This window comes from Anser anser (genome assembly GCF_964211835.1).
Source record: "Anser anser genome assembly, chromosome: 2".
Lineage (NCBI taxonomy): Eukaryota > Metazoa > Chordata > Aves > Anseriformes > Anatidae > Anser > Anser anser.
In genome coordinates this window covers 52,467,248-52,494,681 of record NC_139721.1, presented here as the reverse complement: position 1 = coordinate 52,494,681, position 27,434 = coordinate 52,467,248, and the positions used below count along the sequence as shown (strand labels likewise).

The 27,434-nt window shown below is 38.7% G+C and overlaps 1 protein-coding gene across 2 annotated transcripts; it reads left to right on the top strand.

Annotated features, from left to right (window-relative positions):
• The first annotated feature begins 1,523 nt into the window (after positions 1-1,523).
• On the top strand, positions 1,524-7,352 carry ZBTB14 (zinc finger and BTB domain containing 14). 2 transcript variants are annotated; one of them, XM_083827158.1, is made up of 3 exons: positions 1,524-1,746; positions 3,398-3,481; positions 3,984-7,352. In XM_083827158.1, exons 2-3 carry the CDS (start codon positions 3,479-3,481, stop codon positions 5,325-5,327), a joined length of 1,347 nt encoding a protein of 448 aa, XP_083683284.1. In that variant the 5' UTR covers positions 1,524-1,746; positions 3,398-3,478; the 3' UTR covers positions 5,328-7,352. The 2 variants fall into 2 exon arrangements, with proteins under 2 accessions (XP_083683284.1, XP_083683285.1); XM_083827159.1 differs by lacking the exon at positions 1,524-1,746 and having other exon boundaries at positions 2,068-3,481.
• Positions 7,353-27,434: the final 20,082 nt, after the last annotated feature.

Sequence of the window (27,434 nt, the reverse complement as noted above, 5' to 3'; positions counted from 1 at the left end):
CTGCCCAGTGGAAGAGACACGTGGAGCTATTAAGAGTCCAGCAATGGGCTGCTAAGATGACTGTGGAACCAGAGCACTCTCCTGTGAGGAAAGGCTGAGGGAGATGGGACTATTTAGCACAGAGAAGAGGATGCTTAGAGGGCCTTTCAGCAGTATGTATAAATATCTGAAGGGAAGGTGCAAAGAAGAAGGAGACAGGCTCTTTTCAGTGGCATCCAGTGACAGGACAAGAGGCAGCAGGCGCAAGCAGGAGCCCAACACACAGGAGGTTTTGTCTGAATGTGCGGGTGGCCGAGCACTGGCACAGGCTGCCCAGAGAGGCCGTGGGGTCTCCTCATGGAGACCTTCAGAAGCCGCCTGGACGTGGTGCTGGGCACCCTGCTCTGGGTGGCCCTGCTGGGGCAGGGGGCTGGGGCAGGGGGCCTCCAGGGAGACCTGCCAGCCTCAGCCATTCTGTGAAGTCAGTAAACGCAGCAGTTCCGTTACTCAGGACTAAGGAGGGTACCACCAGAGCGCCCAAGGCACTGTCACAAAAACATACAACACGTCCTGAAGCTGTGTGTGGGAAGCTCCTTCCATGCTGGAGGGAGTTCTCGTATGGGGGTCAGAAATACCTCTGAGTTGGTTTAACACAGTCGGTTCTGCTTCCTGAATGCAAATCACCTGCGTCGCTACAAAAACAAGCCTGGCAGCCCCATCTGCGCAGTCAAAATACAAACTTACTTTCATAGTATCTAAAACTGGGTAGATAATATACATTTCCTAATTAATAATTTTAAAAATACAAGTGATCCAGCTGGCGAGCAATTCGCTAAATATATTTGTGTGTATCATAAAAACATTACGAGAGATGACTCGGGAAGGGGCAAAAGTTACCACTTTGCAACTTTTAAAGCTTTATTTATCCACGGGTTGTTTCACCGGACACCGTGCCATCAGGCTGGCACCTCACGAAAAAAATAAACAAAATAAAATAAATAAAATAAAACAAAATAAAATAAAGGAGGTGGGTGATGAAAGGTGCGGCCAGGGCTCTTCCCCGCGGCTGCGCTGGCTCTCCGGCCGTCAGAAGAGCCGCGGTGCCGGCAGGAGCGCGCTGCGCGCCGCCGGCCGGGGCACGCTCCCCTCAGCGCTCCCGCCCACAGGCCCCGAGGAGCCGCGGCCCCGCCTCCCGCTCCCGCTCCCGCTCCCGCTCCCGCCGCCGGGCGCGAGCGCCCCTTTCCCGCCCGCTGCCTCGCGGCCGGCGCGCGGCCCCGCCCCCGCGCGCCGCCCAGCGGCCGCCTCGCGCCCGTGCCTCACGCGGCCGCCCCTAACGGCCGCCTCGCGCCCGCCCCTCCCGCTCGGGGCCGGGCTCGCACACGCGGGCGGGTGCCCGGCGCCCGTTGGGGCCGAGCCGGCCGTGAGCGCGCCCCCCCCCCCCCCCCACACACACTGTGCTCCTCTCCACGCTCCCCGGCTGAGGCGCGCCCTGCTCGCACCGCGCATGCACGTTCCCCCCCCCCCCCCCGCCGCCCCCGGCGCGCGCGCGCGCACTGAGTGCTCGTGCAGGAGGCGGCGGTGGCGGCCGCAGAGACGCGCGCGGACCCCCCCCCGGCCCCCCTCCCCAAATTCCCCCTCCCCCCCTCCTCCTCCTTCCCTCCCTTTCCCTCCCCCGTCCCCGTTCCCCCCCGCCCCCCCCCCCCCCCCCGTTCCCGCTCCCGGGGAAGCGGCGGCGGCTCCGCGCGCGCGCGGGCGGGCGGGCGGCAGGTAAGCGCGAGCCCCCCCCCCCCCCCCCCCCCCCCCAACGGCAGCGCCGCGCGGGCGCCGCCGCCGCCGGGTGCGCGCGGGCGCCGCTGCAACAAAGGGGCGCGCGGCCTGGCGGCGGAGGCGGGAAGCCGCGGCCGGGCTGAGGGAGGGGGGCGCTGCGCAGCCCCGTGAGGCGGCGCCGTCTGTGGGGGGGGCGGGGGGGGGGAAGGCCGGGAGCGCGGGCGGCGCCTTCCTGCCGCGGGTTCCTGTGAGGGATGGGCCCCGTCGGGAGCCCGCCCGCGCCGCGTCCTCGGCGGCGGGTGCGCGGAGCGGGCGGGCACGGGCACGGCGCCGCGCCGGCGGGCCGCGCGGGGAGCCCGGCTCGGCCGAGGGGGGAGGGTGGCCCCGCAAGGGCGCTGCGGGCTCTCCGGAGGAGCGCCCGCCGGGTTCCGTTCCCCGCGGCCGCGCTCGTGTGCTCAGCGGCACCGCTTTCGGCCCGCGTTGGTTGCTGAGACTCGGCGGAGCCGCAGCGCGATTGCACGTTCAACAAAGACGGGTGGGATTGCTGCTCGCCTGTCAGCCCTGGCCCTTTGCTGCTGGTTCAGAAAGCGTCTCGCCCAGCCGGCAGCGAACTCCCAGCAGATCCTCTTGGGCTAGTCACTGGTCCTGCCCTCATCAGTGCTGCGTTAGTGCCTCGTCCTGGGGCGGCAGAGCCGGGCGGCCCAGGAAAACACACACAGCTTCTTGGTTTTGTGTATTTCAAATATCAATACGCTTCCCTTTTGGCTGTCTTAGCATCTGATTATATCGGACAATGAAAATACTTCTGGTTTTCCTCTCTTTTTTGGACTTGTTTTCTTAAGTCACTGGCACCACACGCTGCAACGCCAGACCTGCAAGCACATTTGCAGGGTGCTGGTTGCTTCCATACTGTGTTAAAAAGTGGCAGTTGCGTACCTGTCAGCTGGTCCCGTTTCATGTATGGTCATAGAAAAATAAGGATAAATACGAGTTTGGGAGTTGAGCGTCCTGTAGCCGCACGTGAGGTGATGGAGGGAGGTGTTTGAACCAACTGTTAGATTACCCTCCTCTCCAATGCATTTCCTGTCTCCACCACAAGTGGCTGCCTCTGGGAGATGGGGATTGAATAATGTAACTTCTGTGTCTTTCACTATCCCTCTGCCATTCAAGTATCTCTATTGTTTCTTTGGAGATCTGGTATCCTTGGTCTCTCTGCATCCATCTCTATTCATCCATCTGCAGCCCAACATGCTGTCCTTTGAGCTGCTCTGGCTGCTTACCACTCTTTCCACTGGGCTTGGTCAGCTCACTAATTCAGCAGAATTCACTCATTCAGTCTTCTTGGTGGCTTAATAGGTTAAATGTGTTGATTCCTGTGGAAGTTTTTCTGTCTTTCAGCTCTAGTCCAAAGTAAGTAGCAAGAAAGCAGAGTCAGGGAAATGTAAAAGCCAGAGGAAAGTAAATGCATGGTTTATGACAGCAGTGCTATCAAATTAATTTACACAGTTGTTGGTAGGATGGGGCATTTTAATAATGTATACAGAATCATTGTAAATAATGGAAAATACTGTGTTTTAACGTGCTAATTTAAAATAACTTATGGAATATATTTTATCATTTCCTAAAATGTTACTATCTTTCTGTCTTTCAGGCTGAAGGTGGGCCATTGTAAGGGTTAATCATCTGTCAAATACTTAATAACCATTTATTCAGAAAATTTCCTGCGTTGTTCATGGTAAGGCATGAGGTATATTTGGTATTTCACATTTTAGTTTGTTATGCTGACACATTTAGATTTTTCCCTATATGGTTTTCAGAATGAAGATTTAGTTATAAGAATGACTTCGCTGCAGTTGGATCACACATGTACAAGGAATCGCAACTTCACAGAGAAAGTTTTGAATTGTGGATGAGTGAATCAATATTTGAATAAATTAATATCTTAATGCAAAAAATATCGTCTACAAGTAACTATGTGTCCTATAAAGTGTGTAATCTAGGGAGAGATTTTTATATTTGCAGTTATTTATATGTATTTATATTTACAATATTCTTTATATATTCAAAAATTTAAAAGGGGTTTAAGAGTAATGGTTTTATACTCTGAAAGGCTTTTCCTGGTCCTGTTAAGCTAAAAAATTTATCTGGCAATTCTTTTGGAGTGTAAATGGCACCCGCTGTTGGGATTTTATGGTTTAGACTACTTCATTACAAAACTTTTCCTTGTTATTTTACAGGAGTTTTTCATCAGTATGTCTGAAACCATTAAGTACAATGACGATGATCACAAAACTGTGTTCCTGAAAACATTAAACGAACAACGTTTGGAAGGAGAATTTTGTGACATAGCTATCGTGGTTGAAGATGTTAAGTTCAGAGCACATAGGTGTGTGCTTGCTGCCTGCAGTACCTACTTCAAAAAGCTTTTCAAAAAACTAGAAGTCGATAGTTCATCAGTAATAGAAATAGATTTTCTTCGTTCTGATATTTTTGAGGAGGTCCTCAATTACATGTACACTGCAAAGATTTCTGTTAAGAAAGAGGATGTAAATTTGATGATGTCTTCGGGCCAGATTCTTGGTATTCGCTTTCTAGATAAACTCTGCACTCAAAAGCGTGATGTATCTAGTCCCGAAGAAAACACGCAGTCCAAGAACAAGTACTGTCTAAAAATAAACCGTCCTATTGGGGAGCCTAACGATACCCAAGACGATGAGGTGGAAGAAATCGGAGATCACGATGACAGTCCATCCGATGTGACAGTGGAAGGAACTCCCCCCAGTCAGGAAGATGGAAAATCACCTACCACTACCCTGAGAGTTCAGGAGGCGATTCTGAAAGAGCTGGGAAGCGAAGAGGTTCGAAAAGTAAACTGCTATGGCCAAGAGGTAGAGCCCATGGAAACAACCGAATCAAAAGACTTAGGATCCCAAACCCCTCAGGCTTTGACCTTTAATGATGGCATAAGTGAGGTGAAAGATGAACAGACACCAGGCTGGACGACAGCAGCTGGGGATATGAAGTTTGAGTATTTGCTTTATGGTCACAGGGAACACATTGTATGTCAGGCGTGTGGTAAGACCTTTTCTGATGAAGCACGACTGAGAAAACATGAAAAGCTGCACACTGCTGATAGACCATTTGTTTGTGAAATGTGTACAAAGGGCTTTACCACACAAGCTCATTTGAAAGAGCATCTGAAAATACACACAGGTTACAAGCCGTACAGTTGCGAGGTATGTGGAAAGTCTTTTATTCGGGCACCAGATCTAAAAAAGCATGAAAGAGTTCACAGTAATGAGAGGCCATTTGCATGCCATATGTGTGATAAAGCTTTCAAGCACAAGTCCCACCTCAAAGACCATGAAAGAAGACACCGAGGAGAGAAACCTTTTGTCTGCAGTTCCTGCACTAAAGCATTTGCTAAAGCATCTGATCTAAAAAGGCATGAGAACAATATGCACAGTGAAAGAAAACAAGTTACTACAGCCAATTCCATCCAGAGTGAAACAGAACAATTACAGGCAGCAGCTATGGCTGCTGAAGCAGAGCAGCAATTAGAAACTATAGCTTGTAGTTAAAAAAAAAAAAAAAAAACACAGAAAATTTATCAGAAATAATATAAGAAATTGAACAAAATCTATTGTTGGTATACATTTAGACTGATAATTATCTTTTCCAAACAAAAAAAAAATATTTTTAGAGGATTTGAATGCTACATAGGAACACAAAGCATTGCTTGGTTAGGTATTTTAAAATATTTCCGAGATGGGTATTCTTAGAATATAAAATAGTTTTGTTGTCATTAGCAGTACAATGCACTAATACTTGATTTAATTTAAGAGTATGATCAAGTTCTCTATAAAACAAGGATCGTCACTGGCTGATGTTTTGTTTCATCCAGTATGGAATACTACATACGGTATAGACATCAAAATCAGTGAGTTATGTTTTAAAATGCTGAGATCTCAGAACATAACAAACATGGAAAGGAAATACTTGTTTTTCATAGTTTTGAAGGTGTTATACCTGCATTTTTTGAGAAACAACCGTTGGTTCCCTAGGTTCTTTAATTCCTCCTTTTTTCACCTAGGGTAGGTGCTAGAGGTTGGTACCATAGAGTGTACTGGAGGGTGGTGATCAAATCGAAATTGCTTCTTATTCCACTCCCTCAAATATCCTCTCATTTTAATTGAGGTGGCAAGTTTTATGGGCTAGGAAGTACTTGCTTTCCTGAAAAAATGGCATTATTCACAGTGGTCCAGGCTGGCAAAGAAGAAGGGTCATTGCACTCACTAGTCCCTTCTGCTGTGGGGAAAAAAGAGTCTGACTCGTTTGTTTCTATGTTCATTTTAGAAATCTTATGCAGGCCCCAGGAGATGGGACGGAGCCACAAAGGAAAAAGAGTGCATCATGGAGAAGGAGATATTTTCCTTACTCGGGCCCGTAGAAACGAGTTAAAGCTAATACAGCCTGAGGCTGTAGTTTTTATTATGCAGCTTTCACTTCACCTAACCTAGCACAGTTAAGGCAAAGGAGTGTTTCTGGCAGCACAGGAGAATTAGCTGCACTGGTGAGTGACTGGAATTCACTGCCAGACCTCCAGAGTTTCAGAGCACAGCCATGGGCTATCGCATACCCGCCAGCAGTGTTCAGACTGGGTTTTTATATCTTGACTTGTCACACCAGCTAATAGGTTCAAAGCTTCCACCCTCTGGCACGCCACCTCTCAGCGAGAGGGAGACTTCAGTGGGTGATTTCAGTCATAACTGGTTCAGAATCAGTGTTCACTATTAGTCTGTTACTTAGAGTTGCCTGTTTTGTTTTGTTTTTTTTTTTTATTTTTTTTCCAGACAAGCTGAGGTAGATGCTGCTAATTTAACTGTTAACTCACAGAGTCAGCCAAATACGTAGTCTTTGGATTGCAGTCTGCTATGTGTAGTCAACAAGAGAAGACACAATAACAGTGATAATGTGATGCAAAGGGATTTTGAGCCTTTATTTTAAATTTGTAAATATTACAACTGTTGTCAACACTTCATTTGAAGTTGGAATGGGCAAAAAATGCACTCTTGGGCACATGGTTGGATAACATTGGTCGTTTGCGAAACCTATAGCATACTGAAGTGTTAAACCAGGTTCTGGTAAGTTACCGCGTGGTAGATCACATCTTGCATTTCTAAATAGAAATGGAAAATAGCATTTTTGGAACTGTTATATGAAACTTTGCTTATTGTTTTTGTTTGTTTGTTTTACAGTTTCATTTTATACATGTACCCATCAGGTTAAGCAATTATCTTAAAATGCCAATAATCGTTTGAAAGCTGGTCTGTAAATAAAACACGAATTTAATATTTTAGAAAATGTAAACTTTGGACTTTTACCAATATATTTTTTTAAAATGTTGCTTCATTTTACATTCAGTAATATTAGTTTGTAAACAAACTATACATTTTGTATCTGTGCAACATCAGAGGATGTGTATTCATTGCATTTTATTGGTTCTCTTGAGGAACATGATAAATGACCATTGTTAAAATGTTTTATTGTATATGATCACAGATAAAGATAGTAGGTCCAGAATGGGATCTACTTTTTTCTTTCTATGTATAGTAGTCTTGCTATGTTTTCTTATCTTTTGTTCATTTTTTTTCTTAGATGATAAAATTGGGGTGGTTAAGTCTCCATAAAACAAATCTGTTGTGAAAAGACTTCAGAAGCATAAAAGGTGAAAAAAATTCTCTAGGTCTCTTACGAAGAGTGCAAGAGGTAACGAGCTTAAATTACATTTACATTAGACATTACGAAAGATTTGTAAGGGGTAGAATAATGAATTATTAGAACAGAATGCCTGGGGAGGTGCTGAAATCTCTGGTACTGGTGGTATTCAAGAAGGGGTTAGACAAACATCTTTGGAATGGTTTAAATACAGTTATTTCTACCTTGAAGCTTCAGGGTAAGCTAAGCAACCTCTGAAGAGCCTCTTTAACTTTGGTGGTTTTTTTTGGAATGCTAGGGAAGTAATAAATGAACACTTGAGTGGTAAAAGAGCTCAAGGCTTACAGAAGAAAATATCCCTCTGTCTGACGTGTGCATAAGCAATCAGGTTGTGAATTTGAAACTTACAGGAAAGCAGGAATGCATTGAAAGACAACCAGAAGTGTAATAACATTAGACTTTACATCAGAGTAGGTTTTGCTGTCTTTTAAGCTTACACCTGTAAGAGTTATATAAGGTTACAGCTCTAAGGCATGCAAGATGCTTGTAGCATTTTAAAATTGAGACATTGATATTTTGTATACTCTGATACAACAGTATTCAGAGGCAGGAACAAGTGTGGTCACATGTGCCTTGGGCATGGCATAAACACGTTACATGAGACTTGGCCTTAACACTCTCTGCCATAGGAACAAATTAAGTAAAAACAAAGGAGTTACTCCCATGTCATAGGTTTCCAAAGGAGCGTAGGCTCCTAGTTTAGTTCTTAGGCTTACTAGTTTTCACCTGCAAAGGATTCAGAAAACCACTGTATTTTCCAGAGACCAACAACAACAATATCGTTCAAGAATGCTTAAGCCTCCCTTCCCCTCCCTTCCTCCCTCCTCTTCTCTCCTCCTCTTCCTCCTCTTTTTTTTTTTTTTTTTTTTTCTGGAACACCTATATACATATATATACATATATTTTTTCCCCCAAATGTCCTTCCTCAAGACAGGGCTTAGAATAATTAAGAAAATAATTTCAGCTTAAAGTTTTGGAAGAGGTCTTAGGAAGTAACCTCAGCTGTATGCTGTTGGCAATGTATTTTAAATTGTTCCTGTTATGTGTATACCTTCTGAAGGGATTGTATTTTATGTACTATGGGGATCTGAGTGTGAAGTTCAGGTAAATACAACTGCATCTGAAGATGTTACTGCTCCCAGCTTCTGTCTGAACCAAAAGACGCTATGTACAGGAGCAGTTGTATGTCAGCTCCAAGTCACAGAGGTTTTCCAGCATGGTAAATAGCTATGAGCTGTACTGATTGAGGAATGGGCAAAAATTTACTTTTGTTTTTACAAGGATGATGATTTCTTTCAGAACTTACAAGAAAGTAGATGAGATCCTGTCCGGTTAATGGGAATTTTTTTGACTTACTGGGACCAGACTATCCTAATATTCCTAACAAGGTTTGCAGACACGGGGACAGACTAGCTAACTAGTGTGCATGCAAGAATGACAGAATGCTATAGAAACATGGATGGCTAGAATTAAATTAAATATGATATATATATATTTTTTTTAAATTAAGTAGCAAAAATAGCATGCATTGAATTTGTCCTAAATATACACTTCTCCATCTACTGCTTTGAAACCCAAGTCAGTAATGTCTTTCATATACAGAGGATAGCAAAAACTCTGGCTTATGGTGAAAGTCTGTCCATGTTATGGTGACATGTGGCCAAGTGGCTTCAACGGAACTCTCCATGTGTTAAGTATATAAATACCCATTTGCACGTTCAAGGCTTTTATATATACATACATATATGTATAATGCAACAACGTATCAGTTATTTCTGGTGACCCGAATGGGTCTGTGTGTTTGACATCAATTGAGATGCTAACCCAAAGTCTCCTGAGTTGCAAAAAGATCAAAATGCTAAGGAAGTATAACAGTTTAATTAAGATTCTTTGTGATTTAAAAGACTAAATCTGCAGTGAAAAGAAATACTTCAAATAGGAACTTTGCTATTCTGTGATTTTAACTGTGTGCTCTTAAAAACAGGTGTTTTCTAAAGACAAAAAGGAACAAAGAGACCATATGAAAGAAGAATGCCTTCCAGCCCTTCTCCATTCCCCAATCCCTCTTCCCTTCTTATCAATATTGAAACAAACATTAGAAAATGAAGCACTTCACAGTTGAGTACTTGTGTTATCATTTTCTGATTTAATCTTTGAAAAAAGAGGTTTAGGTCAGAGATGAGAGATTTAGAGGTTGTCACATGAAAGAAAATGCCTCATGCTGATTTGAGTAGCAAAATTTTGAAGAGTTCAGCTTCTATTTGTTCATGTAAGCTGCAAAATATTAAATACTCCTCAAAATTTTGCCATTTAGCTACCCAATCTGCAGGTTTTTTTGGAGATCTGGTCTCAGTTTTCTAATTTAGATGTAGTTCTAGGGCTGCCTTCGTAATTCCAATGAGTAAGGTTATTTAAATTAATAGAGTTGGGTGAGATATAAAGTGTCAGATAATATCTAAGCTTAGAATGTATTTTTAGAGACAGATAATCTTTTCTTAAGTCTTTTATCAATTCAGACACCCCTCTGTCATACAGAAGCAGTGTATAGCTGAAATAAAGTACATCTACCACTAACAGCATACAATTTTTCTTAAAGTAAGCATTTAAAAGCAGTACAGAATAGTTTAATTCTACCTAGAATGTAAAGACAGTTTTAGGGAATTTTCATCTTTTTCAGTTAGTCCACAGTTCACAGTAGTATGCCCAGTAAGCCAGAAAAGTATCATTAAAAATTCCATTACAGCAGTTGGTCTGTCATTTGTCTTTATATAGATCTAAAACAATTATAATATAATTATTCATTTTAGAATAGACGGAGGACTTCCATGAATAGATTTTGTTAAATATGTGTCATGAGAGTCGAGACATCTCTTCTCAGGAATGATTCTTAAATGTAATACAAGGAGTCTGAAATAATAGAATAGCTAAAAATGGTGATTTATATAATATTGATATGTTGTTGGTTTTTTTAAGTATTTCTCTCCACTGTACTTTTATATTTTCTTATTTGCAGGCCCTACTCCTTTAGATATTAATAAAACTCTGAAAGTTTATGGACTTCAACAATTCCAATATGAACAGAAGAGCGCTGTCATGTTGAGAGCTCTTTAAAATAGAAATACACTTCTGAAGTATTTCTGATCCTCAATAATCTGTAGCTAAGTATCTAATTTTATATAGATAAATTTGAAAAACATGTAGATTGTCTGAATAAAGTTGTTCCAAGCCTAAACTATTTTGTTTATGGATATCAAAAGGCTTGGCCAACAGCACAAATGCTGTGTACTTGTATACCGGATTCCTTCTAGAATAACCTATATATCCATATATGTATTTACATATGATGTATATGTATCTAAGATACATATCTATATTTAAAAGTCTGTAGCTCTTGAAAGAATACAAGACTGCAAGTCATGAGTGATGCTAACAAGAGGTTGAAATTCTTACTGAAAAATTCCAAATGTATTTTCTTTTTCATAATGTTGAGCCACTTTGGATAAATATATATGACAATAACCACATATTACATGCTATGCATGCATTCAGATTTAAAGCTGTATTTTAATGTAGAAGTAAAAGAAATTAATGGAAAGTGCCTTGAATATAGATGGTCTTCATGGAATCATAAAATTATAAGAATTATGAAGAATGATAATTTAAATTCTTCCATTTTAGGGAAAAAATATATTTTCTGATGCAAAATCATTCTGTTTAAAAAAGAAAAAAAAGCACACTGCTTACTTTTGTAGATTTCTGACCTCCTCCCAATGGGCTATTTATACATTTGAGTAACCTGCGTGTGCAAGCAAGTTAGCTGCAGGGAAGCTCAATTTTTAGAATATTTTTAAAGACAAAAATACTTAGCTTTTCATTCTTCCCTAATAATAAAGATTTTTTTTTTTTTCAGGGTCACAGATACCACAGGCAGTGCTTATAAGAACAAACCCTTTTAGTGGCATTGCAGTGTGCTCAGGCAGAGGAGGTACTCAGACAAAAAAAAAAAAATTTTCTTCTGCTCTAGAAATTGGAAATGGAAATATACAAGATACTGTGAAACTTCAGACAGGAGTTCCTCTTCAAGGGAAATTATCAATTATGTGCAGATTTATTGCTTTTTTTGTACTTGTTGTCAGAATCATTGTAGTTTACAGAGTAGAGTTTTCAGGACTGTGTGTCTGTCTTATGAAGATACTAGTTGGTTCTATTTTGCAAACAGTCAAAGCTTGTGAATGTGTTTCTGTTATGTTTAAGGTTGCATGGACAAAGTTAGGGAGAAGAGTTGGAGGAAAAATAAGTATATACTGTGAAAAAAAATGTTCTCAAACTTGCATTTATTCAGCTCTAATACAAATTAAATTCAAATTTGTATTTACTGTAGATAGAATAGGGTTGATTGTATTTAAGAACGTTTTCCCCTGCCTAAGAAGTCAGTCACCTAAGATGATACTTTGTCATTTTGTTTTCATTACCTTAACTGCAACATTTAGAATCTGTGTACAGATTATTTTTCCTGTGTGTGAAAGCCACGAAGAATCTTTTGATAGAGATCTATTACAGTAGAAGTATCTAGTTGTACTGAACGTCTTTATCTAAGCATTTTGTCCTGGTACATTTTTGTTTTTCTTGGGTTTTTTTTGTTCGTTTTTACTGGGGAATCCATAAGCCCATTATCATTCCCCCATTTCCTGTTACAAAATAATTAAAATTTTCTTGAGTTCCACCTAGGGCATTAAGGAATGCTTTTCTCAGATGCTGATAGACTTTGATCTGTTTACTTTGCAAAGAGATAAAGTGAATAGAAAGTGGCTTCTGCTGCATGGAAAGATAGTTTGCAAATTCCTCTATGTTTGTTTCAAAACTTAAGCATTGATTTTGATTTTTCTTTTTTTCTAGTATAAACCTTGTTTTTCGAGAAGACAGTCTTCTAAAGCGATAGCAAAGCAGACTTTGTGTGGTAAAGCTTAATTCTGTTGAAAGGGAGAGTCTTGTTCTTTCTCCCCTCCTTTCCAGCTCCTAGAGGTGTCTGGTGAATTTCTGTGTCAGTGTAAGATAAGTGGTGAAGGTATTCAGATGAGAAAAGGGATGAGGGTAAACAGGAAGGAGCAAGACCTTCTTATTTCAAATGTAGTGAAATGAGTGGTAGCTCGCTCTATCTTATATAGCCACCCTCTTATCTTGTCTGGACAATTCCAATTCCTAAGTTATATTCTTTTTTCTTGCTGAATTCTTTCCCTTTGAAGACTTTTCAGGACAGAGAGTTTCAAGCGAAGCTGCACAGTACTTCTGCTGTTTTTCTGGGTAGAATTTACTATGCCTAGAACTTTCATGGAACTAATATCGTGCTTATTAGTTAATATGCTGGATAGTCTGTGCCTTTTTTTTAATTATTTTTTTTATTTTTTTTTAACAAGCTACTGGCTCTCCCCTTGAATTCAAAGGCAATCTATACTCAGTGTTCTTAAAGCATAGGAATAGGCCTGGTATTCTTTTAAACTCAAGCCTAGTTATCTGTCTTAAGTGATAACAAAGAGAGAGGTAATGCACGAAGCTATAGCCTTCATGTCCAAGACAGAGGTCGATCATGGGATGTTTCCTTGTTTGCAAGATAAGAGAAAATCTTAAAGAAGATCAAGGTTTCAGATCCATGGTAATTTCAGACAACCTGAGTTATGGTTGCCACAGTTTACTGTTGGGTCTGCAGCAGCACTTGTGGAATATCTCAGTGAACTTCTTTGTAGAGAGCTGAAGCACCTGAAAACTGATAGCTGTTTTGAGGCTATTTTTTCTTAAGCTTGTTAGCCCCCTGAAGTGCAGCACCACATACATGACTGCCTCAGTGCTAGGGTCAGTGGAGGAGCAGCCCGAAGGACAGCACCTTTGTGTTTCACTTGCCATAGTAAAACTGCTAATTGTTGCTAAGACGGGTAATCCTGTTCTCTCCTATCCTCTCCAACTAGTGCCTTTTGCACCCGTTTCCTCCCTCTTGTTTGCCTTGTTTAATGGCTTTTGGGGCTTTAGGATAAGCCTATTGAGTGAGTTTCTATAACAGAGCAATTCAGTGCTTCAGTGAGTTAGATTTAAGTTGGCCTACCTTGTTGAACCAATACATTAGATTTGATTCAAGGTAAGTGGCAGGAGCACATAACTAGTTAGAAGACAGAATGGAGCAGGATTTATCCAATTTTGGTACAACATTCAACACAAGCTGCTAAAATACAGCATTTGTTGCAAAGTGTTTGTGAGAGGCAACCAGACAACAGAAAGGAGCAGACATAACTCCTGTGCAAAAGCTACTGCTGGTAAACTTGGGGGATTTTGAAGAGAGAAATGTGTGTGCTTCGTTTCTTTCTTTCCTTTTGTTTGTTTTCTGATTTTTTTTTTTTCTTTCGGGGGTGGGGGGGGAATAGAATTTGGAGGTTTGTACTTTGTTTGTTTTTGTTTTTTTTATGTTTTGTTACTATTTAGATTACTCTGAGTCCTGTTTGCCTTTCACCTAGTAATCCTACAGAGTCTTGAATTAACGCAAATTGTTCAGATTAAAGAGAAAAGAATAGTTAAAAAGACAATAGACATTTAACTCACTGAAGGATAAAACTATAAGCCCAAGAGGATGAAAAAATATATTTTTGCAACATTGATTAATGTTTACAGATTTTAGAAGTAGACAATATTCTCTATTTTAGATCACTCTTACTTTGTGAAAATCATCAGTCTTTTTAGCTTTTGCAAATAATATAAATCAAGTCTACAACACAGATTCTATATTTTGTCAGGTGATATCAGCTGATTTCATGTTAAGAACTTTTTTCTGTCTTTCTAGTTTAGGCTTCTCTGTTAAACATGCAGATTTTTTAATGAGTGATTTTTATTTCCTTCCAGGTATAGGTAAGTACGGATCCGTTTGAAGACCTGACTATAAAAAGCGTAGATACTTTTATATTTAAATTTGGTTCTTTGGGTTAACGAGTTTTAAATGTAATTCTTCAGTTGCATAGCAGATGCTGCAGAAGGCTTTCTTGTTCTAGAGTTGCCTTCTTTCAGTGAAAAGTTCTTCCCTGGAAATGAATTCTGTTCTCTGATATTTCTTACAATTTTCTGTGCTTTACTTTTAACAAGTCTTTTTTTTCCCCATCTATAGTGCCAGCATTCAAACATTTTTCTTTTTACAAGATACCTTATTTTATATTAAGGCTGTTATTGATTTTGTTATTTTACCCAGTAATATTTTACCTATCCATCCAGGAAAGTTTTCAAGTTTTCCAATGACATTTATAGCAATCACATCTACTATATTCTTGCTCTTAAAATATAAAATAGAGTTTAAACCAGGATTTTGAGACTTTTTAGCAGTGGTGTGAGGTTTCAGTCTTAAACTTTTTAGTACTTTACATGAAACCTTATACCCCTGAAAAGCAGTAAGACCTCATTAAATGTTTCCATTAAAGTGAGACTTGATTTTTTTAAAAAACAAATATATTCTAATTTTTGTTTCTGGATTTAATCTTTGTGCTGGAATTTGATCTTAAATCAAATAAGGGAAAAGAGTTTGATTCATGTACTTCATACGTAGGATCAGCTATACCCTTGCTTTTGTGTCAGATTAGTAAGAGTTCTTAATATGACTAAGCTTGCTTGTTGGACTAACAGGTAGTAGACCTATATGCATGGCAACGATTAAAACCTACAGTTTGTGAAGTGCATGACAGGCAAGTTTACTCATGCTAGAGTTTGCCTTCCAGTCTGCAAAAATTGAAACTGAAATAAATCAAAAATTCTTGTTTAAAAATGTCATAGCTTCCATTGTAAATACATGTCTGGTAAAACAGAAATGTTATAATTAAAGTCAACAATTACCAATTTTAACAGAGTTAATAAATGTTTTCAGTATGAAACATAAGTTTAATCTTCCAATTCAGTCATTAACTCTTCTTGTATCCAATAGTATGACTATAAGTTTCCCATCATTGTAAGGACTGATTAAATGCAGTCAGAGGGCAGTCCAGATTTGATGGATGTGATAAATTCCACTAGGGTAGTGATGTCCTACTATAGATATTTTTCAATTGGGCATGGTCTTCTCTGTGTAAATCCTGCTAACTTTAGACTTTTGAAACTCTGTTATAATATCTTTCTTTTGTAATACCTTATAATATCTTTTCATTTGATGTTTACAAATGTAATTTAAACAATTAGGCCAAATAGGTATACATTTTAATTTTTAGCTATGCATGATGGCTAAAATCCCATCTTTCTGGCTCTACAGAACAAGTTAGGAAATAGTGTTATATATTTAATGTTTGTATGTTATGTTTCTGACCTTTAGTAATTCAATACAGTTTCCCCTTCTCAACCAATCTAAGCTCTTTAGTAGCATGTTAAAATGGTTATTTTTATATTTACATATTAAATGTATTTGTTCTCTGAGTGTTAAGCATGTAGTTTAATATTTAGGTTGTTTGCATTTACTAAAATATATTTAAATTTATCAAAGTCTTTAGTGAAATACTATATTCTAGCAAGTTTGGATATTTTTTTCTTTTATTTTAAAGCTGCCTTTTTATCACTTTAACTTTTTTCCAGGAGTTATAAATGCTTCTTTGAATACCTTCTTTTAGGTTCTTTAAAGACTTGAGCATATGTCTAATTTTATGACTTAAGGCAAGTTACAGACACCAATAAGCTGTGGTATGATCATAGTCTTAAACATCTTTAATACAAAAGAGAGGGATAAATGAAAAAGTATTCATTTTTATTCTAATGGACATGTTATACTGGTAGAACAGAAAAGGTTTGAAGATGCGAATTTTTCTATGGCATACTCCCAACCTATCCTATGAGTGTTTAGAGTGGTGTAGAATGGGATGGCCTTGTCCCTGTCATGAGTTGTATGTGAGATCCTTTAAAGTCTCTTCCTATGTTCCACAGTGCCTCTGCTAGATCCATTAGCCTAGGACTTGACTGGACTGAATTCCTTGCTGTATAACATAATTCCAGTGTGATCTAAAGGCTCTGGTTTTTGGACTGTGATTCATTCATCTGTCTCAGTGGAGGGGCTGGTTGTCTACAAAGGTGTGGCAGGTGGGAGCAGCTGCTTACTTTGGCTTCATTGATTTTTCCACTGTTGCATGTGTGGTAATGCTTTAGATGAATCATTCAGTCTCATATTTAGACCTTCTAAATTTATCTAGGTCTTTATTTCTTATTGGTTGGCTTTTACTTTGGGTTCAGCTTCTCTGTAATTTTCACTCCTGTTTGTAACATAAAGATACCAATTTCTGATGTGACTGTTGGAAGATGAAATCATTAACGGGTGTGAGGCTTTCAGATGTTGCGATGGCAGCTGTGTATCACAGATTTCTGAGATGGGGAATCTAGGGAAGCTACAGAGATTCCCTAGAAGGATATGGGACTTTTGGGATCTTTTTACTGGCTGTGAGAAGTCCCAGTGTGGACTCATTTCTGTGATATTTAAATTAAGAAAAAAAAAAGAAAAAGAAAAAAAGATTAAACTGTACCACTGTTTCTCCTAGACTCTAAAACATATCCATGTTTGTAAATCTTGAGCCTAGACTAATATGTGGTTTATCGAATTAATTAAGAAAAATGAATAGACTAATGCATTGAAACTCTAATGGCCACATTTGTCTTTAAACTAATGGTGTTCGTTTTCTCCTGTCTCTGAAAATGTTGCATGTTCTTGTTGCTGGATTTCAAGGTCTCATGTCTTTGGCCACTGGAAGTCTGTGCATTGCTATTCTTCTGGAGTACTCATGGAAAGGTAACTGGCTTTTCATTTATTTCTTTTTTCAGGAGAATGGTACTTCTACCTGTTTAGATTTTTCTCCTTTCCCTACTCTGTTTATTCCCTACATCTGTTTGGTAGAGGCATATTAATCACAGAGGCATTAATTGTTCTAGTTTAAATCTATGGCACTGAATATTATAATCCCCTCTATACAAATTGTCATTTGACACTTCAAATATTCATCTAAGTAATTTTAGATGCTTCTTGCTGACACTCAGTCACAATTATTTCCTCTGAACAGCCTCATTGCAGTTTCAGTTGTAATGTATTGCACCTTGGCTAGTAGAGATTTTTATTAAGTTTAACCATAAGATAGTCAGTGTCTGTAACTGTTTTTTTGAAGACATTTATGATACTACTCAGTCTAGCAAAAGACATCAAAGTAGTACAGGTAGATTACTGATCAGATTAATCTTCCCTCTGAAAGAGCAAGGTTTGATTATAAATTTTGAAGTGTAAGAGGAAATAAAAAGTGGCTAAGGGTTAGCTTGTTCTCAAAGCTGGGGAGACAGCTTTTTATAAAATATAAAACTTACTAGCATTTGATACATACATATGAAATCTTCCTGATTATCTCTTTATTTTTTATAATAATTTATTATAAAATGTTTTCACTTATGTTTAGGTGATTACTTCCAACTGATTCTTCCAGAAACACTCAGATGCCTACCTGTAAAATGTTAGCTGTGCATTCTTGTTAACAAAATTTTGAAACTTTGAACATCTTCAGGTAAAAATTTTCCTTAAAAAATGTTTACTAAGCTGATGAATCTGTGTCGACATAATTGTGTTCAGCTCCATTAGAATAAAAGGTTTACATCAGATATGTGGGTGTTTTTAAAGTGACATCAGTCAACTGATTTTTGTAACTATCTATTTAAAAATGTTAACATTCTTAACATAGTACCCTTTAAGTAAGTCAAAACTTCTTTAAAAATATTTGAAGACATATACTTGAAAATTTTTAAGTCTTCTGATTTTATACAGAGACTACTAGTTCCTCACTCAACCAGTAAGAAAAATGATACACGAGGAGGAGGGACTATATAATTAACGGTAAAAATATATACAGATATTTTTCAGTGTTTTCATATTTTCTGTTTTCTAAAATTGTCAAAAGAACAAGGTCATGTATTGTATTTTAATGATATAGCCTCATTTTTAGCACTATGCTTCACTCTCAGGGGCTTTTTTGAGTAACTGGGCTTAACTGATGTTGTTTTCCACTGATCTGAAGATGAATGAGCATAATTATTAGTGCACTATTTGTTTTCATTATTGTGTTGCATTAACTGCACATTTTGCTTACTGCTATCCCTTCCAAGATTTTATAAATTGGAAGAAAATTTTGCCTCCATCAGTATTCCATCTGAGGTGATAATTTACAACAGAACTATGTGCTGTGCATCTATTTCAGTGATTTTTGTGCTGCTGAACCTGTGACCAAATGTGGAATTTGAAAACATTTTGTTTAAATGAAAAAGAAGGCCAGTATAGCGTTTTTGCTTCAGTCAGAAAACATTAATTGCTGGTAGCTTTTAACCCGAGCAAGAAAAATTAAAGATTCTAAAATAAAGCATGCCTGTTCTCAGTAATTCATTAGATTAAATGCAGACATCAGTTAAAGTAAGATATGTGCAGAACATTATGGCTAATGATCTGTATTCTTTCACCAAAAATTTGTAGGTTCTATTACAAAGTCAAAGATACCCTCAGAATTTTACAGGTAGGTTACAAACTTTCTGATCACTGAAACATACTTACTGTTTTTAATATCTTTTAATATCATTTTAGAAACTGTACCACCACAACCCCACTGTCTTGGAAACGTACACCTGATTTCTTTTGAGGATGTATGTAATAGAAATTATAGATTTGATGTGGGTTTTTTTTGTTTGTTTGTTTGTTTTTTGAGAAAAGTAGGTTAACATTTTTTCTATGAAGGCTGACTCTCCACTGAACACACGAATGAAGAGTACAGAGGCCATGTAACAGATACATCATAAAAAATACCAGTATGAATTTTCCTACAGTCTTTCCAAAAGTCCTGTTTTTCTAAAGATTATAGAATACCTTATGTCTTTCTCATAAGAGAGCTGATCTTTTCCTCCTGTATTTTATGTGGGCTACTTGTACTAGAAATTTTTCTAAGTTCATAGGTATGCTATTATTTCTCAGATTTAAGGTGGATACAAACAAACAATAGATGAAATAAGGGTTAGAATAAAGATTTTTAAAGGTAGTATTCTTAAAAAACTCTATTTCTAAACAGAGTTATAGTGTTTGAGTTAGTTAATTCAGTTGCTGTCTGAGAGAAGTGAAATTGAATCTTTGTAATATAAGGCAGAAGAGAGGAGCAAATGGCAATAAAGAAGCTGCAACTGATAAAGGGAAGATCTTGTGAACATCCAGAAATCAGATACGAGAAATGGTATGTAAAGATAAATCTTGAAGGCCTTCTCAACCAGACATGATCTTATATGGTGTTCCAAACATAAATAAATAGAACTGTCACCACGTGGTTAGTTTGACTTTGAAAGTGATGCCATTCTTGAGTTCTTGCTGTAGTATATAGGCAGAACTATTTAAGCGAGTCAGGGCTTTTCTGTATCCATATTTTAAGAATAAGGACTTATTTGGATACCTAAATTATTCCAGATTTATTTGGAAAGCTGTGTGTGTATACAATGCTTGATTATGAAAATAACTAAATAGGTTTGTAGAAATCTGTGGATTATAAACATGTGACTGGAAAATGCATATCGCAAAAATTCACATGCGAATTTTCCAACAAAAAATGTGTTTTTAATCTGTTTTTCTCTAATCTGCCCTGGTTAATCAATGTTGTTCAGATTATGTCTTGCAGGTGTAGGGTTAAACAGAACAGGTAATTCCTCTGAATTGTGTCCCATCTGACTGTTGTCAGTGCTTCCTGCTATTGTGGAAGTTCTGGGACTCCATGAAACCTGAGCATTGGTTTTACAAATAAAGGCAAAATAAAGGTGAAACACAAAAGTTGTGCATGTTTTTAAAGTTTTGTCATTTCACACTGTTTGCCCTCCTCCTCTTTACTTAGTTATTCATTTATTTATTTACCTTTTTGCCATGATGTCGTGTTTTATATTTTGGAACATTAGTGTTCCCTCTTAATTCAAAGTGCTTCTGTCACTAGAGCTGTGTTAACAGGCCTGCGAAATCAGGGTATAAATTCCTCAGCATTTAAACCTTTGAGAGCTACAATGCCGTGACAAAGTGCAGCGTCGCTGGAGCCTATTAGCAAGGCTGCTAGCTTGTGGCGAAAGCAGCGCGCCCCGAAATGTCAGGCAGCGGGGCTGGTGCCGAGAGGTAATTAGGAGCAATTAGCCGGTCTCCCTGCTGGGCAGACCTCTATTACCTTCCTCGCCCTCCCCGCTTCTGTCGCTGCGGGGCAGCGAGTTGTGGCAGCGGTGTTGCTCTGAGTGTGCGTGTGTGTGTACGTGTGTGTGTCCGTCCGTGCGGGCGGCGGAGGCGCCCCGGCCCCCTCCCCGCCCCGCCGCATTGTGGAGGGAGGGACCGCGGCCCGCAGCCGCCTCCGCCGCCGTGCGGGGCCGGCAGCTGTCCGCGGTGCTGAGCGGTGCGGGGCCGGGAGCTGTCCGTGGTGCTGAAAGCGCGGGGCCGGGAGCTGTCCGTGGTGCTGAAAGCGCGGGGTCGGGAGCTGTCCGTGGTGCTGAGCGGCGCGGCCGCTGTCCGAGGTGCTGACGGTGCGGGGTGGCAGCACCATGGTGTTTGCTCCAGGTAAGGGCAGCCGTTTCCCGCGCCCATTTGGGGGAGAGCAGTGGGAAGGCCCCGATCGTGCCGGAGAGGCTACTTGGGGGTCTGCAGGGGAGGGGGCAGCAGCCGAACTAGCCCTGCTGCTGGGCAGAGGCAGGCAGTCTCAAAGGGAGGCGCTCAGCTGTGCAGACAGAGGTTGTGAGGGTCACCCCTGTGGTTCCCGTCAGGGACAGGAGCGTTACCTGTGCAAGTGCGCAGGGAGCTGTGCACACCAGACTGCAAAAACGAAGGGGCAGGAAGGGGAATGTTGCCTCTCAGTGCCTGGGTAGTGGGGTCCACCTAACACCCACGCTGGCAGCTGTGAATAAGACAAGCTCCAAAGCTGATGGAGCTATTTTACAAAATTCCACCCTCCCACCCCTCACGCTCCCCTCCAAGTAGTTGAATGAAAGAAAACAGAAAGTTTATTCAGGCTGTTTTTTTTTTTACTGTGTTCCTAATCCAGCAGGATTTCATTTGAGTCCTCACTCCATAAAGGTGCAGGATCTCTAGTGTGTAGTATAGATATAGATATAGTAGACCATTGAGAAGCTGCACTGGACATATTACATTCTGCTTTGAAATGGGCAATTTGTTGTTCAGAAAGGCCCAGGAGCTCTAGGATATTAAAGTCATGCATAACATTTTCTGTAGTGAAATAACTTGCGATTGGCTTCTTTAAAATTGTATAACTGTCAGTAAAAATAGTGGGTCAACAGAAAAGGTAAAGTGAAGGCAGCAACTGGACAATGAAGAACTATTAAAACCTTTCTTCTGCAAAGCTTACAGAAGTTTTGTTTTTCTTTGAAATTCTATGTCCGGTCTGAGAAGGGGTAAAAATCCAAAACCTTTACACACTCATTACAGAAGCAGTCCTGGGGGTTCACTTTTCTAACTCAACAACTGAAACTGTAACCTTCTGAGAGATTAATATCCCTTTTGAACAATCAGAAGTTCATTTTGTCTCTCAGACTGCCTGGTTGCAGGCTAATTTTATACTTTCCAACACAGTCTGTCCTGAAATTGGGATCAAGTTGTTTATCTCAATAGAACCAGCCATTGTTCTTTTGTAGTACACTTTCCAGTATTAGGGGTTCTCTTCTGAACTCCTTTTATATGTCAGTTAACAGTACTCATTTTTGAAATGTGCCATGGGACCCAGAGTACTGCAGGATGAGATTACCTCTAAAATAATCAAAACACATGCTTTTTTTTCCCAAAAGACTGACAATGAGCAAAATCCAAATCTCATTAATAACTACATAAATTGTTCTTTTCACAACTCTAATCCATAAAGAAAAAAAAAATCTGTCTTGTATAATCATTCTTTTTCAGTCTGCTTTTACATTAAAAAAAAAAAAAAAACTTGGTTTCATTGCAAATGTCATAAAATGCATAGGGTAACTAAATTTGTAGAAGAGATGATAGAACAGAAGGCTTTGACACTTTTTGTATTCAGTAAGCCCTGCTTTTTTTTTTTTTTAATTGCTTTTCTTCACTGCAAATCAGCCCTCCTGCCCTGGCATTATCTCTTCTGTGGATGAATAAAATGTATATGTATATTTAAATCAGGGGTTTGTACATCTTTAGTATTTTCATAATAGCCATAGTTATGGCTACATGACATAGGAATTCTATACACTTACTAAGAAGCTGAACTTCATTTTCTTGGCTCAACTTTTTGATTTTATCTCATTGTGATGAATGACCTGATTTTCACTTTCATTTATATGTTTTTGGGGGTGGGGGGAGGGAGGGAGAAAAAGATTTGTCTATTTATAAATGGTTATACTTCACAACTTTCTCAGGCTGAGAATGATAAACATGCCTCTAGAAGGGGAAAAAAACAAAGACGTGCATGCACTCACACACAAACAAATAAAACAAACTAAAAATACTCTTCCAGAAAAAAAATAATATAACTTGTTTAGGTGAAGACAAAGGTAAGACTTTGAATATCAATAACATGAAGTTCTGAATTATTGCAGAGCACTGATTTAACATGTTATGTTTAAAAACTGTTAATTAGAAGAAACCTACCGACTGTAAATATACTTTTTTGTTATTTATTTATTTTAAAGTGAAAACAACTGTCTGTGGATTGCTATTAAAAAGCAACTCAAAAAAAAAAACAAAACAGGCTTGGATATTATCAAGCCAGATATGTCAAAATTGTTATACAAAGGCCAATATTTGTTTTACAAAAGAAAAGTGAAGTGGACATTTTGGCTCATTATAGCTTATTCTCAAGTGTGTTGCTGTTTACAGCTATGCAAAAAGCTAGTCTTCATATGTGATCTTTCTTCACGCCAAATTTTAATTAACTTTGAGTCTTGACATAAATGTCTGTACAAGCTGCCAGAAAAAAAAAAAAAAAAAAAAAAAAGGAACTGAGAAAAGGACATTTTTTGCTTATATGGTTTAACCTGACTGGGGCTTCATTGCACTTTGTTGTGAAGGTTGACTAATGATAGACTGGTGTATATGAAACACAGTGCCAACTCTATGAGATGTCTGGGAATTTGTTCTACCTAGAGGATTCCCGCATGACGACACTGTTTATAATGCTACCCTAACAATAAGGGATGATCCACGTAATGAAAATGTGGACCAGCTACTACACTGCAAAATTTAGCTTGTTTACCTTTCCTGAATTGAACTGCTTTAGGCTGCCTGAGAAGCAGACAAGAAAATGTTACTGATCGTCAAATGTAAGGACGTCAAATGTAAGCATGGGACTGCAGTAGAGAAACATGCAATTTCAAGTTTTTGGATTAGGCCATATAAAAAAGAGAATTCATTTCTGAAGTGAAAGTTTTTATTAGGAGACTTCAGAAAATAATGGATTCCAGACTTAAAATAACAACAACAAACCCAAACAACAACAACAAAAACACTGTCAAATTATCTTATAAAAGATTGATATTTGTAAATGGTTCCACAGCTTAACTATCTATAAGGTAATGAATGAAGAATTATTAAAATATTTATTCTAAAGTATCAGCAAAAATTACAAAAAGATTATTTTAGAATGCAGCAAGCAAGCCCTATCATTAGTTTAGAAAGTAGTGATTGCTTTCAATATCAATAATCTATCAATATTAATCATATTTATGTTTTTAACTGAATCTTCGTGATTCAACAATAATTTGAAATGTTCCTAATCAACATCATACTACTTTCTTTGGCATTTCTTTTGGTTCCTTTTATCCAAAAATGATCCTTGGCATATTCCATGCTAATTTGCAGCTCCCAAACTTTTCATGTGTAAAGGTAAAATAAAATAAAACTTTTTTTTTTCCTGACACAATTTTTCACACGAATCATTCAAACACTTATGCCTTAAACTTCTGTCCTCTGTGTATCTGCACTGATGTTGCACAAACATGGCCTGCATTTTCAAAACTAGCTGGGGAATAAAGTTAGAAATTTGTTAAGGTTGTATGTTTCCTAAGCAACTCTCTCACTAGAATATCATTTGAGTGATTATTTTAGTATATGTTAAAAAAAGTTTTATTCTTTAGTAAATAATATTTTATTTACTTTTTTTTTAGAAGAGTCAGTTTTGATCTGAATATGTAAAGAAAGATTGCAACATTTACACTGATAGTTTGTTTCATTGTCTGAACGCTCTCATCCTTTAAAGCTTAAAGTTTATATCTGTTTTGAATTGTGTGATTCCACCTTTCAGATAATTCGTGTTATTTTTCAGTGTAATTTGAAGAATTCTTTCTTATTGGATATTTTCTGCCTAACTAGAAACTCACTGGTTTTACCTTCGACCCTCCAATCTCAAAAGGAGGATGAGGCAATATAAATATAAATATATATATATATTTACCAATACTTTTGTGTAAGAAAGATCTGTGAAAATGCTTAGAGTTTAAAGACAGTTAGACATTAGAGAAGTCAGAATATTCACTGCTCAGCACCTTTCTCTTACAACAGCAACTCCAACAGCTTTTCAAATAGTTTTTCAGCTGCACAGCTGTTTGTAACATTTTTAAGCTAGGGACAGTATAACAGACTTGCATAATGACACTGGAGATCAGAAGCGCATCCTGTACCAAACATTTTAAGAATCTCATTAAACTGCAATTGAAGACATACCAGCTGCACACTGAAACAGATGTGCTTACTTGTCCGAATAGTCCTGATCTTCTCAAGCGGAAAATCTGGGAAAGCTACAACCTGTTGTATTGTGGAATTTGAAGACATGAAATTTCTTGGTATCTTTTTTTGATATAATATTACAGATACTGTGGAGACCTCCATCAATAATGAACAGATCAAGATACTATTGAGGGACATAATGAATGGAAAAATTGCTACCAATAACTTTACTTTTCTGAAGATAAACTGTTGTGGAATATCTCCAGTGTTTGTGCCAAGTATGGTACTCTGGCACTGTCACTTATGAAGTTTCGTTCACCCATGAGAACAATTGTAGGACAGCAGGGCACAGTCCTTGTCCCTGTTGTGCTGCATTCTGCTAATGGTCTAAGTTCTGTGTAGAAAAGCAAATGAAACCCACTTTGATATAAGATTAAACGGTATATACGTAGGATTCTTTCTCATTAACTTAGTGTTGGCAAAGTCCATGCCACAGACATAAAGTGGAGGCTACAGTTAAGACTATATTGCATAGCTCATGCAGTTTGATATAACGATTTTCATGTCCAGAATTTGTGATGGCTGGTAGTAAAGTTGCTAGGGAGTATGCAGGCCAGTTCAACCAAAAAAAAAGTATCTGAATGTATTTGTAGCTAAGAGCTCTCAACCATATTTCAAAATATTTGTCACCTGGTAGGGAGAAATCATATAGGAGGAACTTTCTTGTTCTTTTTCACTGAGGGAAAAAATATTCTGTGTGTTTGCCTCTCCCCAGTGTTGCATTGATCTTTCCCCTGATGTGAAACTCCACTGGCTGGTCTCTTTAGTGAGATGAAAAAATGTTAGTTCATAGATATTCAGAGATGTGATGAAACTATTAAGCTTATAAAGTAGTCAACAGTACTAGAAGTAATATGACTTTAAGGTAATCAACACAACATTAAAAACTGGCACAGAATTTACTTTTTCAAATCATTTGTAACAGAAATGAAGGCTTAAGCAAGTGGGGATGGCACCTTTCACTTCCAGATCACTGGGTTGAATCCTATTCAGATTTGCCGTGAAAAGAGTCTTCAGTCTTCCCAGTGTTTGTGTAGTGACTTATATCAAAGAAATAGTTCATTGCTGGGGGTTGGTGTTAATAAGTTGTACAGTCATTATCAACATCCTTACTAGGACTATACATTCTATATATATTCTCCATATATTGATCAGAAAAGTCAAATAATGAGCGCACAAAGGGAATGAGTTACATTGACCTGCTAAGTTTATCCCTCCAAATCATTATTCTTCTAGATTAATTGCTCTGTTGTAGTTATAGACATAAATAATATGATTCTAACCTTGTAAGCTTTAACATGATAATGGAAATTAGATAGACAATGTAAAATACAGTGAAAGGCAGATTTATTCCTACACTTTCAATCTTGTCCATTAAGGATTTTATTAAGGGCACAACCTATTGCATCATGTTTACAAATACAAAGTTAAGCAAAATTTCTTGCAATGTATTAATTTCTTTATAGGCTTTCTGAAATTATCTGAGTACTGGTTACCCATTTGCTGTTATGTTCTTTCCGTAATAGTTTGCAAGCTCCTATAGAAAAAGATGTATTATTATTTAAGGGACTGCAATTGGAGCAGAATCTTTACTGATGTTAACAGAAATGAAAAGCTGACCTGAATAGCTGTAAAATGCTTCAGGATCATTTAGAATGCCTTGTCGGGGAAGTCAAGGCAGGTGAGCTCTGTGCTGCTGTCATCCAACCCTACAAATGCCTGTAGTCATGTTGTCAGAAGATGCTGTATTCCTTCTTCAAGAGAGTCAGAAATTTTCTGCCTGAAGAAGTAAGTTGAGCCACATTCTATGCAGATATTTCTCTAATGGTAAGGCAAATGTAATCTCCTGTGGATTGCTTACATTTGCTTCACTTTGTAGTACACATATTTGATATAATGGCATTGTAATTTCTTACTTTGATTAGTGAATCCACTCACTGTTTGTAAGTATGGAGAGGGTGCATATCCATTACTAATTCTGATAAATAATCACAGATTAACATTACCTTCTGTATGGAAGTAAGTCTGCTTAATAGAGTGGAAAATATTTCTCTGGGAGGTTAGAATTAGATCCAAGAGGAGAATACAGCATTCTGTGGCATCCTGTTTCTTGCAACATGTATAAATAGGGACTTTGTCA